The 23,197-nt window shown below is 44.7% G+C and overlaps 1 protein-coding gene across 1 annotated transcript in view; it reads right to left on the bottom strand.

The window, feature by feature from the left end:
- The window catches only part of ptch2 (patched 2), a 61,226-nt gene that overhangs the window by 15,949 nt on the left and 22,080 nt on the right, over positions 1–23,197 (bottom strand). The window contains exons 3-19 of the mRNA XM_061928140.1: positions 15,523–15,712; positions 15,377–15,446; positions 15,213–15,304; positions 12,462–12,570; positions 12,321–12,407; positions 12,130–12,251; positions 9,648–9,795; positions 7,393–7,524; positions 7,171–7,326; positions 7,013–7,105; positions 6,813–6,938; positions 5,848–6,214; positions 3,196–3,717; positions 2,694–2,836; positions 2,443–2,623; positions 2,091–2,371; positions 1,053–1,190 (exon numbers count right to left, since the gene is read on the bottom strand). Of these exons, the coding sequence (XP_061784124.1) occupies positions 1,053–1,190; positions 2,091–2,371; positions 2,443–2,623; positions 2,694–2,836; positions 3,196–3,717; positions 5,848–6,214; positions 6,813–6,938; positions 7,013–7,105; positions 7,171–7,326; positions 7,393–7,524; positions 9,648–9,795; positions 12,130–12,251; positions 12,321–12,407; positions 12,462–12,570; positions 15,213–15,304; positions 15,377–15,446; positions 15,523–15,712 (2,957 nt within the window). The remainder of the gene's footprint in view (positions 1–1,052; positions 1,191–2,090; positions 2,372–2,442; positions 2,624–2,693; positions 2,837–3,195; positions 3,718–5,847; positions 6,215–6,812; positions 6,939–7,012; positions 7,106–7,170; positions 7,327–7,392; positions 7,525–9,647; positions 9,796–12,129; positions 12,252–12,320; positions 12,408–12,461; positions 12,571–15,212; positions 15,305–15,376; positions 15,447–15,522; positions 15,713–23,197) is intronic.

The raw sequence follows: 23,197 nt of genomic DNA, 5'->3' as shown, positions 1-23,197 counted from the left end.
GGCATTTTTGGCAGGTGCGACTTATACTCCGGTGCAACTTATATATGTTTTTTCCCTTCTTTATTATACATTTTAGGCCGGTGCGACTTATACTCCGGTGCGACTTATACTCCGAAAAATACGGTAATAATATATGGCATTTTTGGCAGGTGCGACTTATACTCCGGTGCAACTTATATATGTTTTTTTCCTTCTTTATTAGGCATTTTTGGCAGGTGCGACTTATACTCCGGTGCGACTTATATATGTTTTTTTCCTTCTTTATTAAGCATTTTCGACCGGTGCGACTTATACTCCGAAAAATACGGTAAATCGCTCCGGAGTATAAGTCGCACCGGCCGAAAATGCATAATAAAGAAGGAAAAAAACATATATAAGTCGCACTGGAGTATAAGTCGCATTTTTTGGGGAAACGTATTTGATAAAAGCCAACACCAAGAATAGACATTTGAAAGGCAATTTAAAATAAATAAAGAATAGTGAACAACAGGCTGAATAAGTGTACGTTATATGAGGCATAAATAACCAACTGAGAACGTGCCTGGTATGTTAACGTAACATATTATGGTAAGAGTCATTCAAATAACTATAACGTCTAGAACATGCTATACGTTTACCAAACAATCTGTCACTCCTAATCGCTAAATCCCATGAAATCTTATACGTCTAGTCTCTTACGCCTTATTGCCTTTCAAATGTCTATTCTTGGTGTTGGGTTTTATCAAACAAATTTCTCCAAAAAATGCGACTTATACTCCAGTGCGACTTATATATGTTTTTTTCCTTCATTATTAGGCATTTTTGGCAGGTGCGACTTATACTCCGGTGCAACTTATATATGTTTTTTTCCTTCTTTATTATACATTTTAGGCCGGTGCGACTTATACTCCGGTGCGACTTATACTCCGAAAAATACGGTAATAATATATGGAAAAAACATGTTTCTCAAATTTAGTGGGTGCGGTCTATACCGGAAAGTACGGTAGTTAGGACCAAATAAGGAGCGCACTCAATTGAATCATCAATGAATGGTTTATTTGGGGCAGACTCACCAGTGCGATGTGAACGGTGAACTCCACTCCGATGCCCACCGAGGCGATGAGGATGACCACGGGGATGGCGCTGAGCTTGATGCCGATCAAACCCATGATGCCGAACAGCTCCACCGTCATCATGGCCAGGATGAACACCTGAACACACAGGAAGGGTGCTGGCTGAGAAAAAGCCTGATAAAATGGAGGTGAAGATGAAAGGTGAAGTGAGCTGAGCTCCTTTGCCTTTTCACCCCACGCAATCTTTGACCTTCGGGTTCTCAGTCGGGCGGCGTCAAATTACCCACCCTAGGGCTAATACTCCTCCATCCCACCATGCTTTTCAGAGGTGCTCGTAATGATTGACAGAGAGCGAGACAATAGCGTCCTTCATGTTCATGTCTCGGCCGGCGAAGGCCAGTTTGGCGTGAATGTGACTACCACGTGTAAATTGAAATGCTTACTTCATTGCTTTTGATCCCGCCGGGGGGCCCCAGGTTAAATTACAAAAAGATAAAAGCCGTTTTTACAGCTCGGCCACAGTCAGGCTGACTAAAAAGCTTCCCCAGGCGGGCGGATGCACACATACGTGTGTGTGGAGCAATGGAAGCTGCAACTCTTCACTTCAGCCCACCCCCAAATGGCTGCATTTGAGGGAGGGGCGCCAGCTTGTGTGTGAAACGACTCCACACTCAGACTGGCTCACACAACCCCTGATGGATGGGTCGAGCGGGCCAAGGTCGCGACTGGGCAGATCCGTCCTGTCCCCCAGCCCCTCGCTCTCCCTCTGACAAAAGCGGTGATGGAGTTGGAGGTAGAGGCTTTGGGAGGGCAAAGTCTTTCTAAGGCTACCCCTTGCCCACATTACAATGACAAAAGGTCCCCGTATGTGTGTGCGCGCTGGCCCTCCGCAGAGAAAAAGGGCCCTCCCCCCCCGTTGGACGAGGTTATTGAGCTGTGCTGAGAAGAAAGCGAGAGGAAGACACGAGGGAGGAAGGGGGCTAATGATGTTGTTGGGGTAGGGCGAGGCGGACAATATTGCATAAGTGGGCGACTCACGATGATGCCGGCCGTCCACGGGTTGAGCAGGAGGAGGGCGCAGACCAGGAAGGTGCACGCCAACACCACGCTGATGGACAGCAGGAACCAGTGTCTCAGGCCTATGTACTGCTCCCAGAACAGGAAGGGGTACCCGTTAGGGTAGTTGAGCACGCCCTTGCGGCTGAACTCGTCACAGATCGCCCGCACGCTCTCGATGGCTTCCACAAAGTCGCCGGCTTGCCGCAGGCCATTCAGGTAGAAGGGGAACTGAGCGAACTCCAGTGGCTCTGCAGCTGGAACTGCCAGGTATGGAAAAAAAGGTTGGAGGTGAGACGTGGTTCTAGACCGAGGATGCTCCTGGGAGACTTACTGCGCAGATTCTCCCCGGTGGTGTCGTACTTGTCGTGGATCCACTCTCGAGGGTGGGGGTAGAAGTTGGCCTGTGAGGCGGCGTAGCCCAGAGGGTCGTTACTGACCCAGACCGTGAGGTATATGTAGAACACCTCCGGGGGGATGAGACCCTCCGCATCCACCAGCCGACGAGTTGTCAGCTAGAGCGACACATGGAGGCGGGGTCAGAACACAGAGATATGTTGGCGCTGGAGGGACCTCCTGTCGTACCTGGCTGTAGTTGAAGGGGTCTTTCTTGGAGCCGGTTTGGATCAGGAGCTTGTAGGCCAGAGCGCCATCCTCTGTGCCATTTCGGTAGCTGTCCGAGGTGATCCTCCCCGCCAGCCAGTCTGCGTCAAAAGCAGCCTGAAGACCTGCCAAAAGAGACGGTGGTTGTCATTTCTGTTGAAGGACAAGAGGAGCCTTCGTGTGTGTTTGGAAAATTGAAATATCAAGTTTCCTTTTCTGTCTGCTTTTGCGCAGCTGGTTTTGATTGAGCTGTTAGCTATTACTTCCTCCCGACTGGGTCTCTGACATGTCCTAGCCCCAGGACATGCAAAAGATAGCCTCTGACCCCGCCCCAATCTGTCTGCTGCCCCACCCCTGAGCCCAGGTGGACGGGGGTGAACTTTCACTCACCCCCCCACCCCCAACATTGACTGCAGGCACACCTGAACAAAGGTGTGCGTCTGACATAACGGTCACTGTATTCACATGAGAACAATAACAGTACCTCCAAGCCAGTCCTGGAAGTAGTGCAGCCACATGCGCGGCAGTCTGCCGTCGCCGTCCCTGACCACGTAGCGAACAGAGTTGAAGGCGTTGTGGAGCTGGATCAGAAGGCGCTGCGAGCGAGCATAATCGAATCCGTCCATGGTCACCTGGTACATGTTGTAGAAGGAGAAATACTTGAACTGGGCGTCGATGAAGTCGTACTCCTTGGTGTCACGCGGCACAATGTCAGTCAAGTAGAGGCCGTCGTGCACCATGGTGGTCCCGTACAGGCTGAGTCCCAGCAGGCCCAGGAAGAGAAGGACCACCATGGCTTTGCTCTTGGGCTTGAGCAGCAGCGGGGCGTATTTGTCCCTGGCAAAGTGGGACAAGTTCCAGTGGAGGAATGGGAGCGGAACGCACTTCTTTCGCAATTTGGAGTCCTCCACCTGGGCGAGGAGGTCCCGCGTGGAGCTGGAGGTAGGTGTGAAGAGCTGGGAGCCGTAGGGGTCCTGAACCGGGGTGGTGGGTGTAGGTGTGATAGCTGTGGAAGAACACGTCAAAATGTCAGTTGTCTTCACCAGGGGTGTCCAAACTTTTACCACTGAGGGCAGCACACTGAAAGATCAAAGCAGGTGGTGGCTATTTTGATATTTTTCATTTTCAAAACCAATACCATTTTTTTACCTTTAGAGCTCTCCTCAAAGGGTCTCAGTCCTAAAAATGTTCAAAACAAGTCATATAAATCCATTTTACATCTAGTTTTTTTCATGACATTTTTGGGAAAGAAACCCTTCCTTTTTAAGGAAAATACACACAGTAATTGGAGCCTGAATTAAAGTTAAAGGTTAAAGTACCAATGATTGTCACACACACACTAAGTGTGGTGAAATTTGTCCTCTGCATTTGACCCATCCCTTTGTTCACCCCCTGGGAGGTGAGGGGAGCAGTGGGCAGCAGCGGTTGCCGCGCCCGGGAATCATTTTTGGTGATTTAACCCCCAATTCCAACCCTTGAAGCTGAGTGCCAAGCAGGGAGTTAATGGGTCCCATTTTTTATAGTCTTTGGTATGACTCAATTAGGCCAATAATTCACAACAACATTGATTTTGATTCATTATTATTTTTGAGCAATGACAGTTTAAGAAAATCACAAAAATTCTTAAAAGGGGCCCACTTATTTAAGCGTTATTATTTAAATATTTTTGCTTTCAACGCCAAAATCTTGAGATCACCTTCAGATCAATCTGTCGATTATAAGTTTTGAATTTTTATGGTTTTTTGTTGTCAAAGAAAACGTAGTTTTTTTTATGGCAAACACAATAAATATGCAGTATTTTCCCCAAAAAATTTTTTCAAAGTGGAATATTTCATGTGAAGTAATTTGAGCCTTAATTAGGCCAATAATTCATAACAACATTGATTTTGATTGATTATTATTTTTACGCAAGGACATCCATCCATCCATCCATCCATTTTCTACAGCTTGTCCCTTTTGGGGTCGCGGGGGGTCGCTGGAGCCTATCTCAGCTACAATCGGACGGAAGGCGCGGTACACCTTGGACGAGTCGCCACCTCGGACGAGTCGCCACCTCATCGCTGGGCCTGCGCAAGGACAGTTTGAAGAAAAATCCAATAGAATTCTTAAAAGGGCCCTACTCATATAACCGTTATTAAAAGGTCATACGTATTTTTGTGTGTGCTTTCAACGCCAAAATCTCTAGATCAACTTCAGATCAATCTGTCTGTTTTATGGCAAACACAAAAATATGCATTGTTTTCCCCGAAAAAAATTTCAAAGTGGAATATTGATGTGAAGTAATTAAAGCCTTTTTTTTGGCCAATAATACATAACAACATTGATTTTGATCCATTATTATTTTTGAGCAATGACAGTTTAAGAAAATCACAAAAATTCTTAAAAGGGCCCCACTTATTTAAGCGTTATTATTTTAATATTTTTGCTTTCAACGCCAAAATCTCGAGATCAACTTCAGATCAATCTGTCGATTATAAGTTTTGAATTTTTATGGTTTTTTGTTGTCAAAGAAAACATAGTTTTTTTATGGCAAACACAATAAATATGAAATATTTTCCGAAATTTTTTTTTTCAAAGTGGAATATTTGATGTGAAGTAATTTGAGCCTTAATTAGGCCAATAATTCATAACAACATTGATTTTGATTGATTATTATTTTTGCGCAAGGACAGTTTAAAGAAAAATCCAATAGAATTCTTAAAAGGGCCCCACTCATATAACCGTTATTAAAAAGTCATACGTATTTTTGTGTGTGCTTTCAACGCCAACATCTCTAGATCAACTTCAGCTCAATCTGTCTGTTTATGGGGGTTTTTTGTCCAAAAAAAACAAATTTTTTTATGGCAAACACAAAAATATGCATTGTTTTCCCCCAAAAAAATTCAAAGTGGAATATTGATGTGAAGTAATTGAAGTCTTTTTTTGGCCAATAATTCATAACAACATTGATTGTATTTGAATATTAGTACAGATTTTTTTTAAAACAGCCCGCATGGCAGCTTTGTGTTATTAAAGCCAAAATTGCAACTTTTTCTTGTTACATTTCACTTGTTGGCTCTTTTATTCCCCTTTTTTTTGTAATACCATTTTTACAATGTGCTGCACTTGGGTCTCCATGATGTTTTCAGTCCTTTACCTTGCGATTGGGAAGCGGGGCAGACAACGATGGACGTGGGGCTGGTGGAGATCTGAGAAGTGGGCGGTAGGATGGTGACGATGTGCTGCCCGGCCGCGTCGCACTGAGTGAAGGCCTGCACCGTGGTGGTGATTTGCGTGCTGGTGGTGATGGTGGAACCCGTCGGGTACTGATGTGTGTGCGTGGGCGGCTCCGAAGTGTCCGACAGCTGGTGGGGGGACAGGTGGATGACCCGGTCGGCACAAGGGCTGTACAGGCAGCACAGGACATCCAAACGCTTGTCCTCACGTCGGTGGAGGTCCAAACTGAGGATGGCGGGGAAGATGAGCAGCACCATGGCGAAGTTAAACACCACCACGATGGCCGCCTGCAGGGAGAATTAACCACAGAGAGGAAGGAGATAAACAAAAGGAGATTGGGAACATGTCAAATTACAGACACTCTGGAGCGAGATGGAATTTTTTTTTCCAGCATCTCCGACCACAGTCCTGAGAGGAAAGTAATACTTTGGTCCAGGAACGCAAAGCAGGCCAGACAGGGAGAGAGCCGACAGGATTAGAAAGTATATATATGTATAGGTCTGAGCGAAACCATCAGCCTCCAGCAGGCCTCACTGCAACCCCCCAGCTGACGTTGTGTGTTAGCAGCAGTGTGTGTTAGCGGCAGTGTGTGTTTGTGTGTTAGCAGACCACCCAGAGTTAGTCACACATCACAGCAAACCGCCTTGATGGCCCAGTGATATACGGATCCTCTCGCTCTCTCTCAGCGCTGATTCTTCCTCATTGCACGCACATACAGACATGCACACGTTTTTTGAAAAAAACAATTGGCGCTGTTGTTGCAGCAGCAGCAGCCATAAAAAGAAGGGAACAAAGCCCTGAATAAATGTCACCTCTCTTAAGTTATCCCTTTCACTTTCAAAGGAGCCACAGGGCTTCTTTGTGCGTGTGAGAGAGCAAAAGTACCTGCAAGGAGAACGCTCGCAGGGCCGGGATGGGCACGAGGGCGGCCATGAAGAAGGCCATCATGTTGTTGATGGAAGTCAGAGCCACGCTGGTGCCCGTGCGACGCAAACAGTCGCCCGTTCGCTCCTGGGCGGTGAAAGCACAAGTTAGAGGAAAGGACAGAGGAGGGGAGGAGAGGAGGGATGAGGAAAGGAAGGTACCTTAAAGGGAATGTTACTCCCAGCCTCTGTGAAGGAGTGAGCCAAAAGAAACATGTCATCCACACCGATTCCAAGTGCCAGGAAGGGAAGCACCTGGGATGAGAAGCACCAAGGCTCAGCGAGAGTTGACGGCATTAGAAGGTGACATCACCTTGTACCTGAGTGGTTGCAGCATTGAAGGAGAGTCCCAGCAGGGAGCACAGACCCAGGCCCGCTGCCACCGACAGGGCCACCAGCAGCACGCCAGCCAGCCCCACCGCCCCCTGGGACTTGGCGCAGTCCCACCTCAGCATGGTCACACAGGCGTAGGCCAGCTGGAGACGGAGTCAAATCTTCAGTAATCGGTCATAATTGATGAACAAATCAGTGGCTTCGCTCACCATGAGCAGGTACCCTCCGGCTACCCGCAGGACGCTGACATCAGAGAAGGACTTCATGATGTCGTTGAGGGTGGTGGTGGAGAAGGCGTGGATGGACTGGCTGGAGTTTGAGGGGATACTCTGGTGGACCACCTGAGGGATAAACAGCCCATAAATCACCACAAAGTACTTCCAGATCTCCTGGTTAGCATGAAGAGATTGTCCACCTCCGCAACGTGAAGACAAAGGTGTTTATTTAATGTGGAAGTACCGCCAGCGCATGCATGTCCCTTTCAACGCCACCGTATTTGAACAGAAAGAAAAATCCCTTTGAAGGGAAGACGGATGTGTGTTTTCACGTATGACAAGCGAGGAGTAATGAGCACAGATGCCAGAGGTTGCCGGGTCAAAGGTGAAAGGAATGGGATCACATGACTTTGGAGGCCGCCGTGAACACGCTTCGTTTGCAACGTTGTTGTTATACGCTTCCTTGTGGTTGGTAGGAGTGTGGTTGTCGTCACTTCCCAAACGTCATTGGACCCGCCTCCTCTCAGTGGTGTCAGCTATCCCACAACAGCTAGTTCCCATAAGCTGCCACACACGCACTGGGCTGCCATTTGCTTACCAGGAAGTGGATGGAATTCCACCAGGGAGTGTAAGAAGGTGGAAGTATGACATCATTGTGTGAATGCTTGAAATCTACCCATTTTCTTCCTTGTTAAAAATGACTGGAGCCTATCCCAGCCAATCATAGGGCACACTAATACAAATATTCATTCATACTCACACAATCGAGACAATTTAGAGCAGAGCTATTCAACTCAATTGTGGACTTTTCCCTTGACTATTAGTCATATTTTGTATATTTCAGACAAATCAGCGTCCTTAGATTTTGGTTCATTTATTTTGTCAGAGTTACAGGAGCACTCTGCTGTTTTTACAGACCTTCTGCAAAAAAGCTGTCCATCCCATCTATTTTCTACCGCTAATTCCCTTTGGGGTCGCGGGGGGCGCTGGAGCCTATCTCAGCTACAATCGGGCGGAAGGCGGGGTACAGCCTGGACAAGTCGCCACCTCATCGCAGGGCCAACACAGATAGACAGACAACATTCACACACTAGGGCCAATTGAGTTTTGCCAATCAACCTATCCCCAGGTGCATGTCTTTGGAGGTGGGAGGAAGCCGGAGTACCCGGAGGGAACCCACGCAGTCATGGGGAGAACATGCAAACTCCACACAGAAAGATCCCAAGCCTGGGATTGAACCCAAGACTACTCAGGACCTTCGTATTGTGAGGCACAAACTCCTCTTCCACCGTGTCAAAGATCATCTCTATGACAGCACTCTAGTGCTTTGAAGACTCTGCTGCAAAAATGTGAGTCTCTCACCAGTTTTTCCAACTGAACTGGCGGGCCACCACTGAAATAGCCCAAATGATGAAAAAACGAGGACCTAAAACGGAACATTGGGGAACACCACTAGTATACCTAGAGAACTTTAACAAATGACTACTGACTGCATCTGAAGTAAACAAGCTACAGCGACACCTTAGTTACATCAATCACATTACGAAAAAAAAAAAAGTGAAAAAACTGACAAAAAGGAGAGGACTCAAAGGGTTGCTCTGTGAACGCCTCAGTTGTAAATCACAAGTTTGGACCCCAGTGTTTTGTCTATGATCTCATTCATCAGGTCATTGTCATTTCAGGACATTCAATCAATCGCAACTGGACTGTTTGGTTTGTTTTAGAATACGTTTGGTCTCTAATCCGAGTAGGCTGGTTTTTGGAGTACACATATTTTGGGTTTTGGCACCAGCTACTAGACTAGATGTGACCAATCTAAGTCTAAGACTAGATGTGACCAATCTAAGTCTATGACAAGAACTGATGACGTCTACTTGGATTAGAGACCAAACGTCCTCTAAGACAACCCAACAGTCCAGGTGCGATGGATTGAAACCGAGACCCAAGAGTTGTGTTTGCTAGCAAGGTTCAAATAGCAATGTGTTTACAGTGGTCCAAGTTCCTCTAGACAACAGGAGCATTTAGGAATGTTTTTAGGAATGTTTGTCTCTCAAGAATTGAACTGAGTTGATGAGGCCTGATTTAGAGTGGTTCATGAAGTGTATCTAGGACTGCACAGGGAGAACATTTGGAATCCACAAGAGATTCAAAGCCTCTATCTCCTGACTGCGAGGCCAACATTCCAACCGCTTGCGCAGCTTTAATCATCACTCATTGATGTGAAATTAAAAATAAAAGTCACTTCCTACCTCAACAAACTTCCTTTGCCAAGACTCCAGGATGGCCGTAGCCTTTTCTTGGTTCCAGTTGATGTCGTGGATCTCGTAGTCGTCCTTAAAGTGCTCATACAACTGCTTAGGGCTCATCAACAGGAACATGGTTTGGAGAGCCTCAGCGCTGCAGAAGAATACAAAGAAAACACTTAACATTAGATACAGCACACGTCTGAGAAAGTCCTGCTTTTTTAGTGAGTGTGCTGAGGAGTCTGTGTTGTCCCCGAGCTTACAAGAGCTTCTAAAGAAGAAGGTGTTCCTGGTATCTGCTTCGTCTGATCTTCTGGGCTGACATCTCACATGTCTTCTTAAGGTTTTCTTGGCAGAAGCACGGCTCGAAAATTATGTAACTCACATCTGTGTGTAAAGTGGAACTCTTGCAGATGGACGGGGAATCATTCTAAGCTCTGTTAAGACCCGTTTGGGTGGCAGTCCGGGCTCTGACCCAATGCAGTCGCAGTCTGGGTTCTGACCCAATGCTCTTGCAGTCTGAGTTCTGACCCAATGCGGTCGCATTCTGGGATCTTACTCAATGCGCCCACAGTCTGGGTTCTGATCCAATGCTCTCGCATTCTAGGTTCTGACCAATGCGATTGCAGTCTGGATGCGCTCGCAGTCTGGGTTCTGACCAAATGCAATTGCAGTCTGGGTTTTGACCCAATGCGCTCGCAGTCTGAGTTCTGACCCAATGCGGTTGCAGTCTGGGTTCTGACCTAATGCGCCCACAGTCTGGGTTCTGACCCAATGCTCTCGCATTCTAGGTTCTGACCCAATGCGATCGCAGTCTGGGTTCTGACCCGATGCAATCGCAGTCTGGTTTCTGACCCGATGCGATCGCAGTCTGGGTTCTGATCCAAAGCACTCGCAGTCTAGGTTCTGACCCAATGCGCTCGCAGTCTGGGTTCTGACCCAACACGATTGCAGTCTGGGTTCTGCCCCAATGTGATTGCAGTCTGGGTTCTGACCCAATGCTCTCGCAGTCTGGGTTCTGACGCAATGTGCTTGCAGTTTGGGTTCTGACGCAATGTGCTCGCAGTCTAGGTTCTGACCCAATGCGATTGCAGTCTGGGTTCTGACCCAATGCTCTCGCAGTCTGGGTTCTGACCCAATGCAATTGCAGTCTGGGTTCTGACCCGATGCGCTCGCAGTCTGGGTTCTGACCCAATGTGATTCCAGTCTGGGTTCTGACCCAATGCGCTCGCAGTCTGGGTTCTGACTGACTTGTCAATGCACTTGAAGCCAGTCGGGGGAGAGTTTCTTATTGACGGAGTTGACTGTGGAAAAATGTGAATTCTTCTTTAGTCGCTTAGACCAGGGCTTCTTAACCTTTTTGACCTCGGGGCCCAACTTTTCCACTACAGAGGGTCCCGGGACCCACTCAAATATTGACATGAATTAGTAGTCTTGATTTTAGTCACGTTAAATAATGATATCCAACCCACAGTTTGCAACCTCGCAATATGATATTCATTATTATATATTTAAGACATAAAGCTGACAGTAGGCTTAGGTCAGGCTGATTAGGGAAATAAGCACTAACCTAATACACTGGGACTCATAAATTGGCATACAATTATGTTGCGCTAAAATAAATCAACTCAATAATGAATGCTTCTTAACTAAACTGTTTATGTTGCACCCCCCCATCTCTTGCGTTCTCCTCGGTTATTAATGATGCATTGTGGGAGTATTTTTATTTGTAGAGAAGCAGCCACCGTTTGTTGTTTATGGCAGCAAGAAAAGATTGCAGTCTGGGTTCTGCCCCAATGTGATTGCAGTCTGGGTTCTGACGCAATGTGCTTGCAGTTTGGGTTCTGACCCAATGTGCTCGCAGTCTAGGTTCTGACCCAATGACCCAATGCTCTCGCAGTCTGGGTTCTGACGCAATGTGCTTGCAGTTTGGGTTCTGACCCAATGTGCTCGCAGTCTAGGTTCTGACCCAATGCGATTGCAGTCTGGGTTCTGACCCAATGCTCTCGCAGTCTGGGTTCTGACCCAATGCAATTGCAGTCTGGGTTCTGACCCGATGCGCTCGCAGTCTGGGTTCTGAACAACAAACGGTGGCTGCTTCTCTACAAATAAAAATACTCCCACAATGCATCATTAATAACCGAGGAGAACGCAAGAGATGGGGGGGTGCAACATAACAATGTCACCACTTTAGTCATAATTTTTTGCGCTTAAGAAACTGTGACTTTAGCGCCTGACTTCTTCTGTTTGAGATTGTCATTACTGCCACAAGTGGTGAAAAAGTGTATTACAACTGAGTGCCAATGCTGGCGACCTGGCCCTGTGGTTAAGAAACACTACAAATGTTATCTTTAATTGGTCTGCGTTGCAGCCGGGTCACGCAGGAAACCGATCCACCGGGTATTCCGAGCATGTGTCTTCTGGGTTATTAGGGCCTGCACAGATTCCACAGCTGATGGACAGCTGCTTCCTCCTAAAATAAGCTCACCTCTTCAGAGCATCCTGGGTGTTCCTCACGCGCCCTCCCAGGATCAGCTCCTCCTGCCAGTGCATGAACTTCTGGCTAAAACCATGACAACCGCCTCGGAGATGCCCGGCAATATCCGGGCTCTAAAGGAGAGCAGAAACATGATTTTTGAAGCCATCTTTCTCGCAGCTTTCAAGAGCATCAAGTCGTACCTCTTCTTCTTCCTTGTTGGGCGCGCTGAGAGGACAGTCGGGGTCTGACGGCTCCAAACAAGGCCTGTTCATGTAGGCGTGGCCCACCTACACAAGCACACCTTAGACAACAGTAGACACCACAATAATGGTAGAACCTACCTGGGCTTTGTCCAACATCTCCTTAAATCCTTCCAGGGACGTGAATTGACTCAGTTCCTCCATCAGCTTGACGGGATCCAGATTCATCCACTGGATGTCCGGCATCCCCCTGAGGAGCAAGCAAAGAAGATGAATATTTTTCACCGTGGAGCAAGAACAGAAGATGGACATTTTGCACTGTGGAGCAAGCCCAGAAGATGACAGAATAAAAGCTTTCTCCGACAGGATGAAATGGCCGTTATTATCCTGTTTCACACTGACACAATCCTCCATGCCACAACAATTACTTCTGCCTGCCAAACATCTTGATAAGGTTCTTGGAGAGGTAAGAGGTCCAAGCTGAATCCAAGAGCAGAGAAAAAGGAAGAATCCACAAACTTGACTGAAGCAAGATTGTCCTCACACACTCTCTCTTTTCTTGCTGCCATAAACAACAAACGGTGGCTGCTTCTCTACAAATAAAAATACTCCCACAATGCATCATTAATAACCGAGGAGAACGCAAGAGATGGGGGGGTGCAACATAACAATGTCCTTGACATAAACACGTTTCCATTGAACTCTCACTTCTGGTACTCTCTGACAGCGTTGCAAAGAAGAAGTGCGCTGGTAGCCGCCATGTTGCCTCTCCGTGTCTTTCTCCAGGGACTTGAGCTTTGAATGCCGCCCGTTTTATTTGTTGGACAACTTGGGAGAATTAGCATGAGAATGGCGAGTGTTAGCCGCCAGCACCCCCCCTCCCTTCCACCCTCCGCCGGGGCCCCTGCACTGATGGACCCTCACTCGTAAACTGAAAGAATGCTTACCATTGTCTGACCCAAAGGGCTGCCCTGCCGGCTCTACCAACCCAACCACCCCGCGCAGCCATCTCCCTCTTTCTACTTTCTCTTTTTCAATTTCCCTGCCCCCCTCCTCTTCCTCCCTAAAAGAACTCTATTAGGATGGCCGCTGTCACTCAAAAAAACACACCACTGAATCTTTCCATCACACCCCAAATAATCACCTTCTCTGGGGTCTCCATAGGGGGTCCAACATGGCGTCAACAGAAATCTAACCCGATGCTGTCCTACATAACTTTTGTTTGAATTTTTCTTACTTGACAGAGGAATAAACATTTACAGTCTTAGCAATTTATTGTGACGAAAAAAAATGGTGCTGGCATGTTAGCTTCAGGCGACGAGCTAACTTTGCAGGCTAACAGCTGCTATTTAAGGTAGCATCACCTGCAAGTCGCTTTTATTGTAAATGTTCAATGGGTCAAATGATCAATAATATAGTAGACATAAGGAATGAAGAATTAGGCAAAAATACACTTTCAACTTATTATGATGAACAAAGGTGTCTGCTCAGGCTATGAGCTAACCTTGGCAGGCTAACAGGTGCTACTTAACCTGATTTATTGTAATGTAATGTTCAAATAAAGAGTCAAATTAGAAATAATATAATACGAATGAAGTAAATTATTCACATTTAACTGTTGGCAACTTGTTATTTGGATGAAACAAGGTTTTTTGTGTGGTAGCTTTCCGGCTATGCGCTAATTTTGGCATGCTAGCATAACATTATGTGATTCTAATTCATGTAAATGTTCAAATAAAAAGAGTCAAATGAGGCATAATCTAACACAGGGGTAGGGAACCTATGGCTCTCGAGCCAGATGTGGCTCTTTCGATGACTGCATCTGGCTCTCAGATAAATCTTAGCTGACATTGCTTAACACGATAAGTAATGAATAATTCAGCTGGTAATCACAGTGTTAAAAATAACGTTGAAAAGAGAAAATATTCTCATGCATTTTATTCCATCCATCCATCCGTTTTCTACCGCACCTGTTCAAGAAGTCGCATTAATGGTCAGAAGTATTGTATTTATTATTGGTTAGCTTCAGAATTATGTTAAAGTTAAAGTTAAAGTACCACTGATAGTCACACACACACATTGGTGTGGTGAAATTGTCCTCTGCATTTGACCCATCCCCTTGTTCCATCCCCTGGGAGGTGAGGGGAGCAGTGAGCAGCAGCGGTAGCCACGCTCAACAATGTTATTTAAAAGAATAAGAGACTTATTATACGTACTCTAAAAATGTTGGTCTTACTTAAAAATGTACGCATTTAGTTGTATTCAGTGTTACAAAATATTATATGGCTCTCACGGAAATACATTTTTAAATATTTGGCTTTCATGGCTCTCTCAGCCAATAAGGTTCCCGACCCCTGTTCTAACACAAATAAGGTCTGATTGCATAAATATTTACTAATACACATTTAACTGTTAACAACGTGTTATTATGGCGACAAAAGGTGTTTGTGTGGTAGCCTCCAGGCTATGTGCTAACTTTGGCAAGCGAGCAGGTGTTAGCTAACAAACTGCTTATGTGGTCCTAATACAAAAGTTACCCATTTAACTATCATTAAACAAAATACAACTACAATGGTTAAATCACAAACTAAGTAGCTTTTAGGCTAACTCTGACAAGCTTTTTGATTGATTGATTGACATTTCTATTAGTAGATTGCACAGTACAGTACATATTCCGTACAATTGACCACTAAATGGGAACACCCGAATACGTTTTTCAACTTGTTTAAGTCGGGGGCCACGTTAATCAATTCATGGTGTTAGCATCAACACTATGTTACGCAGCTCATTCATGAAAAGCGCAAAAAAAAAAAAAAGAGGCTTTACCGCCAAGGTGATGAAAGAAGTATAGCTGTCTATGCAGTATTGAAATGTTCTGAAGGTGAGACTTACGGGAGATAAGCGGAGCCTCCTTGCAGCTTGGCCCCTTCCCAAAAACAATCCAATGGAGTGATGATCATACAAGGGAAGAGCTTGTCAATCATCTGCAGCAGAAAAGAGCAAATGCACATCATTAAACATCAAGAGCAAATACTAATAATAATGCAATGACTTACCCTTTCTATCATGACATTTTCTATTATAGGGACTCCAGATTTATAGCATATTTTGTTGAGATCCCAGGACCTGGGAGAGCAAAAATACATCGATTGAAATCAACTATTTGTATGAAAAAAAAACCCCACAGGAAGTTGTCACTTACTTTCCAAACAGTGACACCTGCACCTTGCTGGCAGACAGCGCCGCTTCCATGTGAAGCAGCAAAGCATGCTGGGTAAGAATATTGCTGCCCTCTTCTTTGGGGGTCTGGATGAGCATCTGTGAGGTGAACATGGACTCCTCTCCTTGCTTGTCTCGGGTGTAGCCCAGCTCCTGGCTCACTCGGCTGCCAGCTGCAAGACAAATACAGGTAGGAATGAGCTTGAAACACGTATTTGCCCATCAACGCCACACACACACACACACACACACACACACACACACACACACACACTGGTTATCATTTGGAATGGGGACCAAGTTTTTGATCATCACTAGTGGGGACCACCCTTTCTACAGGTTGTGGAAGCATAACAAAAATGAGGTCAAATTTCCACTGCCCAGTTAGCTCATACACGTCTTTAAATCTCTGGCTTGATGAAGTACTGTGCTGATCATTCTTACCGGGGACCCTGGGGAAAAAGAGTTAATATGATTCATGGGGACCAAATTTAAACAATTTTGCATAATTTACACAAATTTGTACGTGACTACTGAGGACAATAAAAAAAAAAAAAAAGAAGTTCAAATTAAATATGACATGATCCTCAGAATAAAGCACTACAGCTGTCCTCTTATAAGAAGTTTCACCACTTAAACATTAAAGGCCTACTGAAACCCACTACTACCGACCACGCAGTCTGATAGTTTATACATCAATGATGAAATCTTAACATTGCAACACATGCCAATACGGCCGGGTTAGCTTACTAAAGTGCAATTTTAAATTTCGCGCGAAATATCCTGCTGAAAACTTCTCGGTATGATGACGTCAGCGCGTGACGTCACGGATTGTAGCGGACATTTTGAGACAGCATGGTGGCCAGCTATTAAGTCGTCTGTTTTCATCGCAAAATTCCACAGTATTCTGGACATCTGTGTTGGTGAATCTTTTGCAATTTGTTCAATGAACAATGGAGACAGCAAAGAAGAAAGCTGTAGGTGGGAAGCGGTGTATTACGGGCGGCTGCAGCAACACAAACACAGCCGGTGTTTCATTGTTTACATTCCCGAAAGATGACAGTCAAGCTTTACCATTGGACTGTGGAGAACTGGGACAACAGAGACTCTTACCAGGAGGACTTTGAGTTGGATGCGCAGACGCGGTACAGTGAGTACGCATGCAGCTGCGGCTTCCAAACATTTGATCGCTTGCCCGTACGTGCGTGCCGCTATGTGCATGTCACGTACGTAACTTTGGGGACTTTGGGGAAATATATGTGCTGTATGAACTTTGGGGAGGTGAACGGTACTTTGGGCTGTGGGATTGAGTGTGTTGTGCAGGTGTTTTGGCGGGTTATATGGACGGGAGGGTGGAGGTGTTTGTTATGCGGGATTAATTTGTGGCATATTAAATATAAGCCTGGTTGTGTTGTGGCTAATAGAGTATATATATGTCTTGTGTTTATTTACTGTTTTAGTCATTCCCAGCTGAATATCAGGTCCCACCCGCCTCTCACAGCATCTTCCCTATCTGAATCGCTCCCACTACCCACTCGTCCTTCACTCTCACTTTCCTCATCCACGAATCTTTCATCCTCGCTCAAATTAATGGGGAAATCGTCGCTTTCTCGGTCCGAATCGCTCTCGCTGCTGGTGGCCATGATTGTAAACAATGTGCAGATGTGAGGAGCTCCACAACCGGTGACGTCACGCGCATATTGTCTGCTACTTCCGGTACAGGCAAGGCTTTTTTATCAGCGACCAAAAGTTGCAAACTTTATCGTCGATGTTCTCTACTAAATCCTTTCAGCAAAAATATGGCAATATCGCGAAATGATCAAGTATGACACATAGAATGGACCTGCTATCCCCGTTTAAATAAGAAAATCGCATTTCAGTAGGCCTTTAAAGCAAATCCTGCATCTTCTGTGACATTACTGAAAACTGCTATTTAGCAGTAATGAAGTTGTCTGCTGTGCAAATGTCTCACACTCAAACTAACCAGTAAACATGTTTTATGGGCCAAAGCTTAAACATCACTTAGGCATCTTCAGAATGGATCTGACTATCATTTAAAAAGGTTTCCCTTTAGGGGACCTGTTTTTTGTCCCCATACCGTCTGAGTGAGGTACCCTAAAGGTGTAAACAGATCGATGTCCCCATTAAGTAAGCATTGCCAGAACACACACACACACACACACACACACACACACACACACACACACACACACACACACACACACACACACACACACACACACTTTTGACAAAGGCACTTCAAACACTGGCCAGAAGAAATGACGAATACAAGCTTCTCATTGACTCCTGTCGTCAAACACATGTTAGCCCTGATGATCACTTTAACAACAACTTCAACACACCAACTAAAAAAAAAAAATCACCTCGCTTTCTTTACAAAATGTCAGTTTGCATGATGCCAAGACAGTGTAACACGTGAGTGACTTTGTTACTTCAATAGAAGAAGGAAGGACTTCAATGTATGTATGTTTGTTTAATCTGGAAACAGATTTGACACTTTTATTATTAAACTGAGTGAAATAAGAAAATATAAAACAGTTCCATTTTCCTTTTTGTGTAAAAACATAATACTAATTAGGAATATAACAAAATATTACATCTTTTGAAAATGTTTTAACACATAATACAGTGATTATCAAACTTTTTTCACCAAGTAGCACCTCAGAAAACACTCTCCAACTAGTAGACCTAAGTATTCATTGAGTACCACCATCATGACATTATAGTAGTGTAGTAGACCTAAGTATTCATTAAGTACCACCATCATGACATTATAGTAGTGTAGTAGACCTAAGTATTCATTAAGTACCACCATCATGACATTATAGTAGTGTAGTAGACCTAAGTATCCATTAAGTACCACCATCATGACATTATAGTAGTGTAGTAGACCTAAATATTCATTAAGTACCACCATAATGACAACATTAAAATACAGTAGTGTAGTAGACCTAAGTATTCATTAAGTACCACCATCATGACAACATTAAAATACAGTAGTGTAGTAGACCTAAGTATTCATTAAGTACCACCATACGACAACATTAAATACAGTAGTGTAGTAGACCTAAGTATTCATTAAGTACCAACATAATGACAACATTAAAATACAGTAGTGTAGTAGACCTAAGTATTCATTAAGTACCACCATACGACAACATTAAATACAGTAGTGTAGTAGACCTAAGTATTCATTAAGTACCACCATCATGACAACATTAAAATACAGTAGTGTAGTAGACCTAAGTATTCATTAAGTACCACCATAATAGCCAACATTAAAATACAGAAGCTTAGTAGGCCAAGGTATTAATTTAAAACGAGGACATGGTTTTATTTGACAAGTATACCTAATATTTTTGGCCACTGTAACATTACACACAGTTTGAACAGTAACACTGGGTTTGAATATAGGAAAATACAATGATTTGGTGTGCCACGAGATGGAACATGTGTACCCCTACTGGTACACAAATCACGGTTTCAGACTGACATAATATATTGATAAAATAAATAGAACCAATCAAGTTTGATACCAACTTCGGTACTTCTGTGTGCGTTTGTGTTAATAAATATTCATTAGTTTTACAATCACATCATGTTTTTCATGTAGCACTGAGCTGATAATGATAACTGTTGTATTATCTTGATGTCTTACACTTCTGAGTCTCATTTGCAAGTACAGTGTTATATAGTAGACTTTGCATGCAGTTGCAATTCCAAGACGTTTGAAAGCAGTAATGTTGTGTTGAAAAGCTAGGAAGTAGTCTTTGCCATTAAGATGATTCTAGTCTATTGGTGTGCCTTAAAAAGTGTTTATACTGCAAGTATCGTATTTATTACACAGCAACTGTTTGATTGTAACAGGCATCTGCGTTGTATTTTCTCATCTACACATTTGGAGGTGTTGAAATTGCCATGCAAAATTAGCAAATTTGTTATGTTACCACTTTCCATGCCATGCCATGCAAAATTATCAATTTTGCATGGCATGGCATGGAAAGTGGTAACATAACCTGGAGATAGATAGCCCGTTAGCGTGTGTTTGATCCCACCCAGTGGTCACGTCATGGAAAAGTGGCAACGTCCGATGTTACGTCAATCGATATACGGTACTACCCACAGAATTGGGTCAATCCCTGTAAAAGTACCCACTTTAGGACCTAATAGTAACACAGTACATAGGATGATATAAATGCTAAAATGAGCAATTAGATGGATTAATTTACATATTTATTCAAATAGAAACAAACTCATGTATTTGTGGAACAGGATGTAATATATTGTGTAGACATTGTCTCATAAGGGGTTGGGGGAACATGCACGGATGCTGGCACTGCACACATGGATGGTGGCGCTGCACACATGGATGGTGGCGCTGCACACATGGATGATGGCGCTGCACAGAATCCAATCAAAAGTCAAGTAAGTGTATGTGATTGAAGAGGTGAGTCAGAGACATCCAGCGGTGAAAGAGGCTGCAGGAATGCTCCTAATTACAGGAGGTTGCCCTGAAAAGACTTGGCCAGCCGGGGGCATCTGTGCCTGTGCCAAGTGGACATGAAACATGCCAAGTGGACATAAAACATGTGCCTGTGCCAAGTGGGTATGAAACATGCCAAGTGGACATGAAACATGCCAAGTGGACATGAAACATGAGCCTGTGCCAAGTGGACAAGAAACATGTGCCTGTGCCAAGTGGGTATGAAACATGCCAAGTGGACATGAAACATGCCAAATGGACATGAAACATATGCCTGTGCCAAGTGGACATGAAACATGCCAAGTGGACATGAAACATGTGCCTGTGCCAAGTGGGTATGAAACATGCCAAGTGGACATGAAACATGCCAAGTGGACATGAAACATGAGCCTGTGCCAAGTGGACAAGAAACATGTGCCTGTGCCAAGTGGGTATGAAACATGCCAAGTGGACATGAAACATGCCAAATGGACATGAAACATGTGCCTGTGCCAAGTGGACATGAAACATGCCAAGTGGACATGAAACATGTGCCTGTGTGGCAAGTGGGTATGAAAAATGCCAAGTGGACATGAAACATGCCAAATGGACATGAAACATATGCCTGTGCCAAGTGGACATGAAACATGTGCCTGTGCCAAGTGGACATGAAACATGCCAAGTGGACATGAAACATGCCAAGTGGACATGAAACATGTGCCTGTGCCAAGTGGGTATGAAACTTGCCAAGTGGACATGAAACATATGCCTGTGCCTAGTGGACATGAAACATGTGCCTGTGCCAAGTGGACATGAAACATGCCAAGTGGACATGAAACATGTGCCTGTGCCTAGTGGACATGAAACATGTGCCTGTGCCAAGTGGACATGAAACATGCCAAGTGGACATGAAACATGTGCCTGTGCCAAGTGGACATGAAACATGTGCCTGTGCCAAGTGGACATGAAACATGTGCCTGTGCCAAGTGGGTATGAAACATGCCAAGTGGACATGAAACATGTGCCTGTGCCTAGTTGACATGAAACATGTGCCTGTGCCAAGTGGACATGAAACATGTGCCTGTGCCAAGTGGACATGAAACATGTGCCTGTGCCAAGTGCACATGAAACATGTGCCTGTGCCAAGTGGACATGAAACATGTGCTTGTGGCAAGTGGATATGAAACATGCCAAGTGGACATGAAACATGTGCCTGTGCCAAGTGGACATGAAACATGTGCCTGTGCCAAGTGGACATGAAACATGCCAAGTGGACATGAAACATGCCAAGTGGACATGAAACATGCCAAGTGGACATGAAACATGTGCCTGTGCCAAGTGGGTATGAAACTTGCCAAGTGGACATGAAACATATGCCTGTGCCTAGTGGACATGAAACATGTGCCTGTGCCAAGTGGACATGAAACATGCCAAGTGGACATGAAACATGTGCCTGTGCCTAGTGGACATGAAACATGTGCCTGTGCCAAGTGGACATGAAACATGCCAAGTGGACATGAAACATGTGCCTGTGCCAAGTGGACATGAAACATGTGCCTGTGCCAAGTGGACATGAAACATGTGCCTGTGCCAAGTGGGTATGAAACATGCCAAGTGGACATGAAACATGTGCCTGTGCCTAGTTGACATGAAACATGTGCCTGTGCCAAGTGGACATGAAACATGTGCCTGTGCCAAGTGGACATGAAACATGTGCCTGTGCCAAGTGCACATGAAACATGTGCCTGTGCCAAGTGGACATGAAACATGTGCCTGTGCCAAGTGGACATGAAACATGTGCTTGTGGCAAGTGGATATGAAACATGCCAAGTGGACATGAAACATGTGCCTGTGCCAAGTGGACATGAAACATGTGCCTGTGCCAAGTGGGTATGAAACATGCCAAGTGGACATGAAACATGCCAAGTGGACATGAAACATGTGCCTGTGCCAAGTGGACATGAAACATGCCGCGCTGGATCACAAGAGTCTGGCCCCCTCGCTGTCCCGCTACATGACAATAACGAGGACGGCGGGCCTTTGGAAAGTATCTCCTCCCTAATTCTAACTCCTGTCACTTTTTTGGTCACTTTCAGCACTCCATCCCGACTTTACCTCGTCTTATTCTTAACTCCTTGCCAGAGTCTGTAGTCGCCCCCATCCCCAAAACCCTGGAGCGGTCCAAAATTGATGGGGAGAAAAGAAAAAACAAAGTAGGAGGCCAAAGAAAGTGTGAGATCAGGCTGGAGCTGGGGTGGCCCCCTCGGAGACGCCGTCCAATAGTTATCCGTTGCACTTTCACGGCTTTAATTACCTTGAGGATATCGCATCACCTCGTTTATTTGCAGTCGCCCGTGCCATCCCCAAAATGGACATTCCTCTGAATGTTGACACAGACGTTAGACGGCAACAGGTCATTTCCTCCTGGCTCCAGTGGTTAGCACTGGAAATGATCCAGCAGGGATGCCCGTTTGCTTTTTGAACGTTCTCAACTCCTGTTTCAATGTTGTCACATTCTGTAACTAGAATTAACAATAGTGGCGCCCCGTATGGGATGTGCTCAAATTGCACAAATACTTATATATTTTCCTTATCCCAGGGGTCGGCAACCAAAAGTGTCGAACAAGCCATATTGGAACAAAAATACAAAAAAAAATTAAAGTGTTATAATAAAGGCAACACATGATGTAAGTGTCTATATTAGCTATATTAGCCTACTATCAAAATGACTTTAAAAGTCTTATATAAGTGTTATAATGAAGGCAACACATGAAGGAAGTGTCTATATGAGTTATATTAGCCTACTATCAAAATGACTTTAAAAGTTTTATATAAGTGTTATAATGAAGACAACACATGATGTAAGTGCCTATATTAGTTATATTAGCCTACTATCAAAATGACTTTAAAAGTTTTATATACGTGTTATAATGAAGACAACACATGATGTAAGTGTCTATATTAGTTATATTAGCCTACTATCAAAATGACTATAAAAGTCTTATATAAGTGTTATAATAAAGACAACACATGATGTAAGTGTCTATATAAGTTATATTAGCCTACTCTCAAAATGACTATATGTTGCAGGCTGACACAAATCGTCGCCAGAAATTAATTAAAGAACCAATGATTCTCACACACCCACTAGGTGTGGTGAAATTACTCTCTGCGT

The sequence above is a fragment of the Nerophis lumbriciformis genome, linkage group LG35, assembly GCF_033978685.3.
Source record: "Nerophis lumbriciformis linkage group LG35, RoL_Nlum_v2.1, whole genome shotgun sequence".
NCBI classification, from domain to species: Eukaryota; Metazoa; Chordata; class Actinopteri; order Syngnathiformes; family Syngnathidae; genus Nerophis; species Nerophis lumbriciformis.
This window is presented reverse-complemented; position numbering and strand designations above follow the sequence as displayed.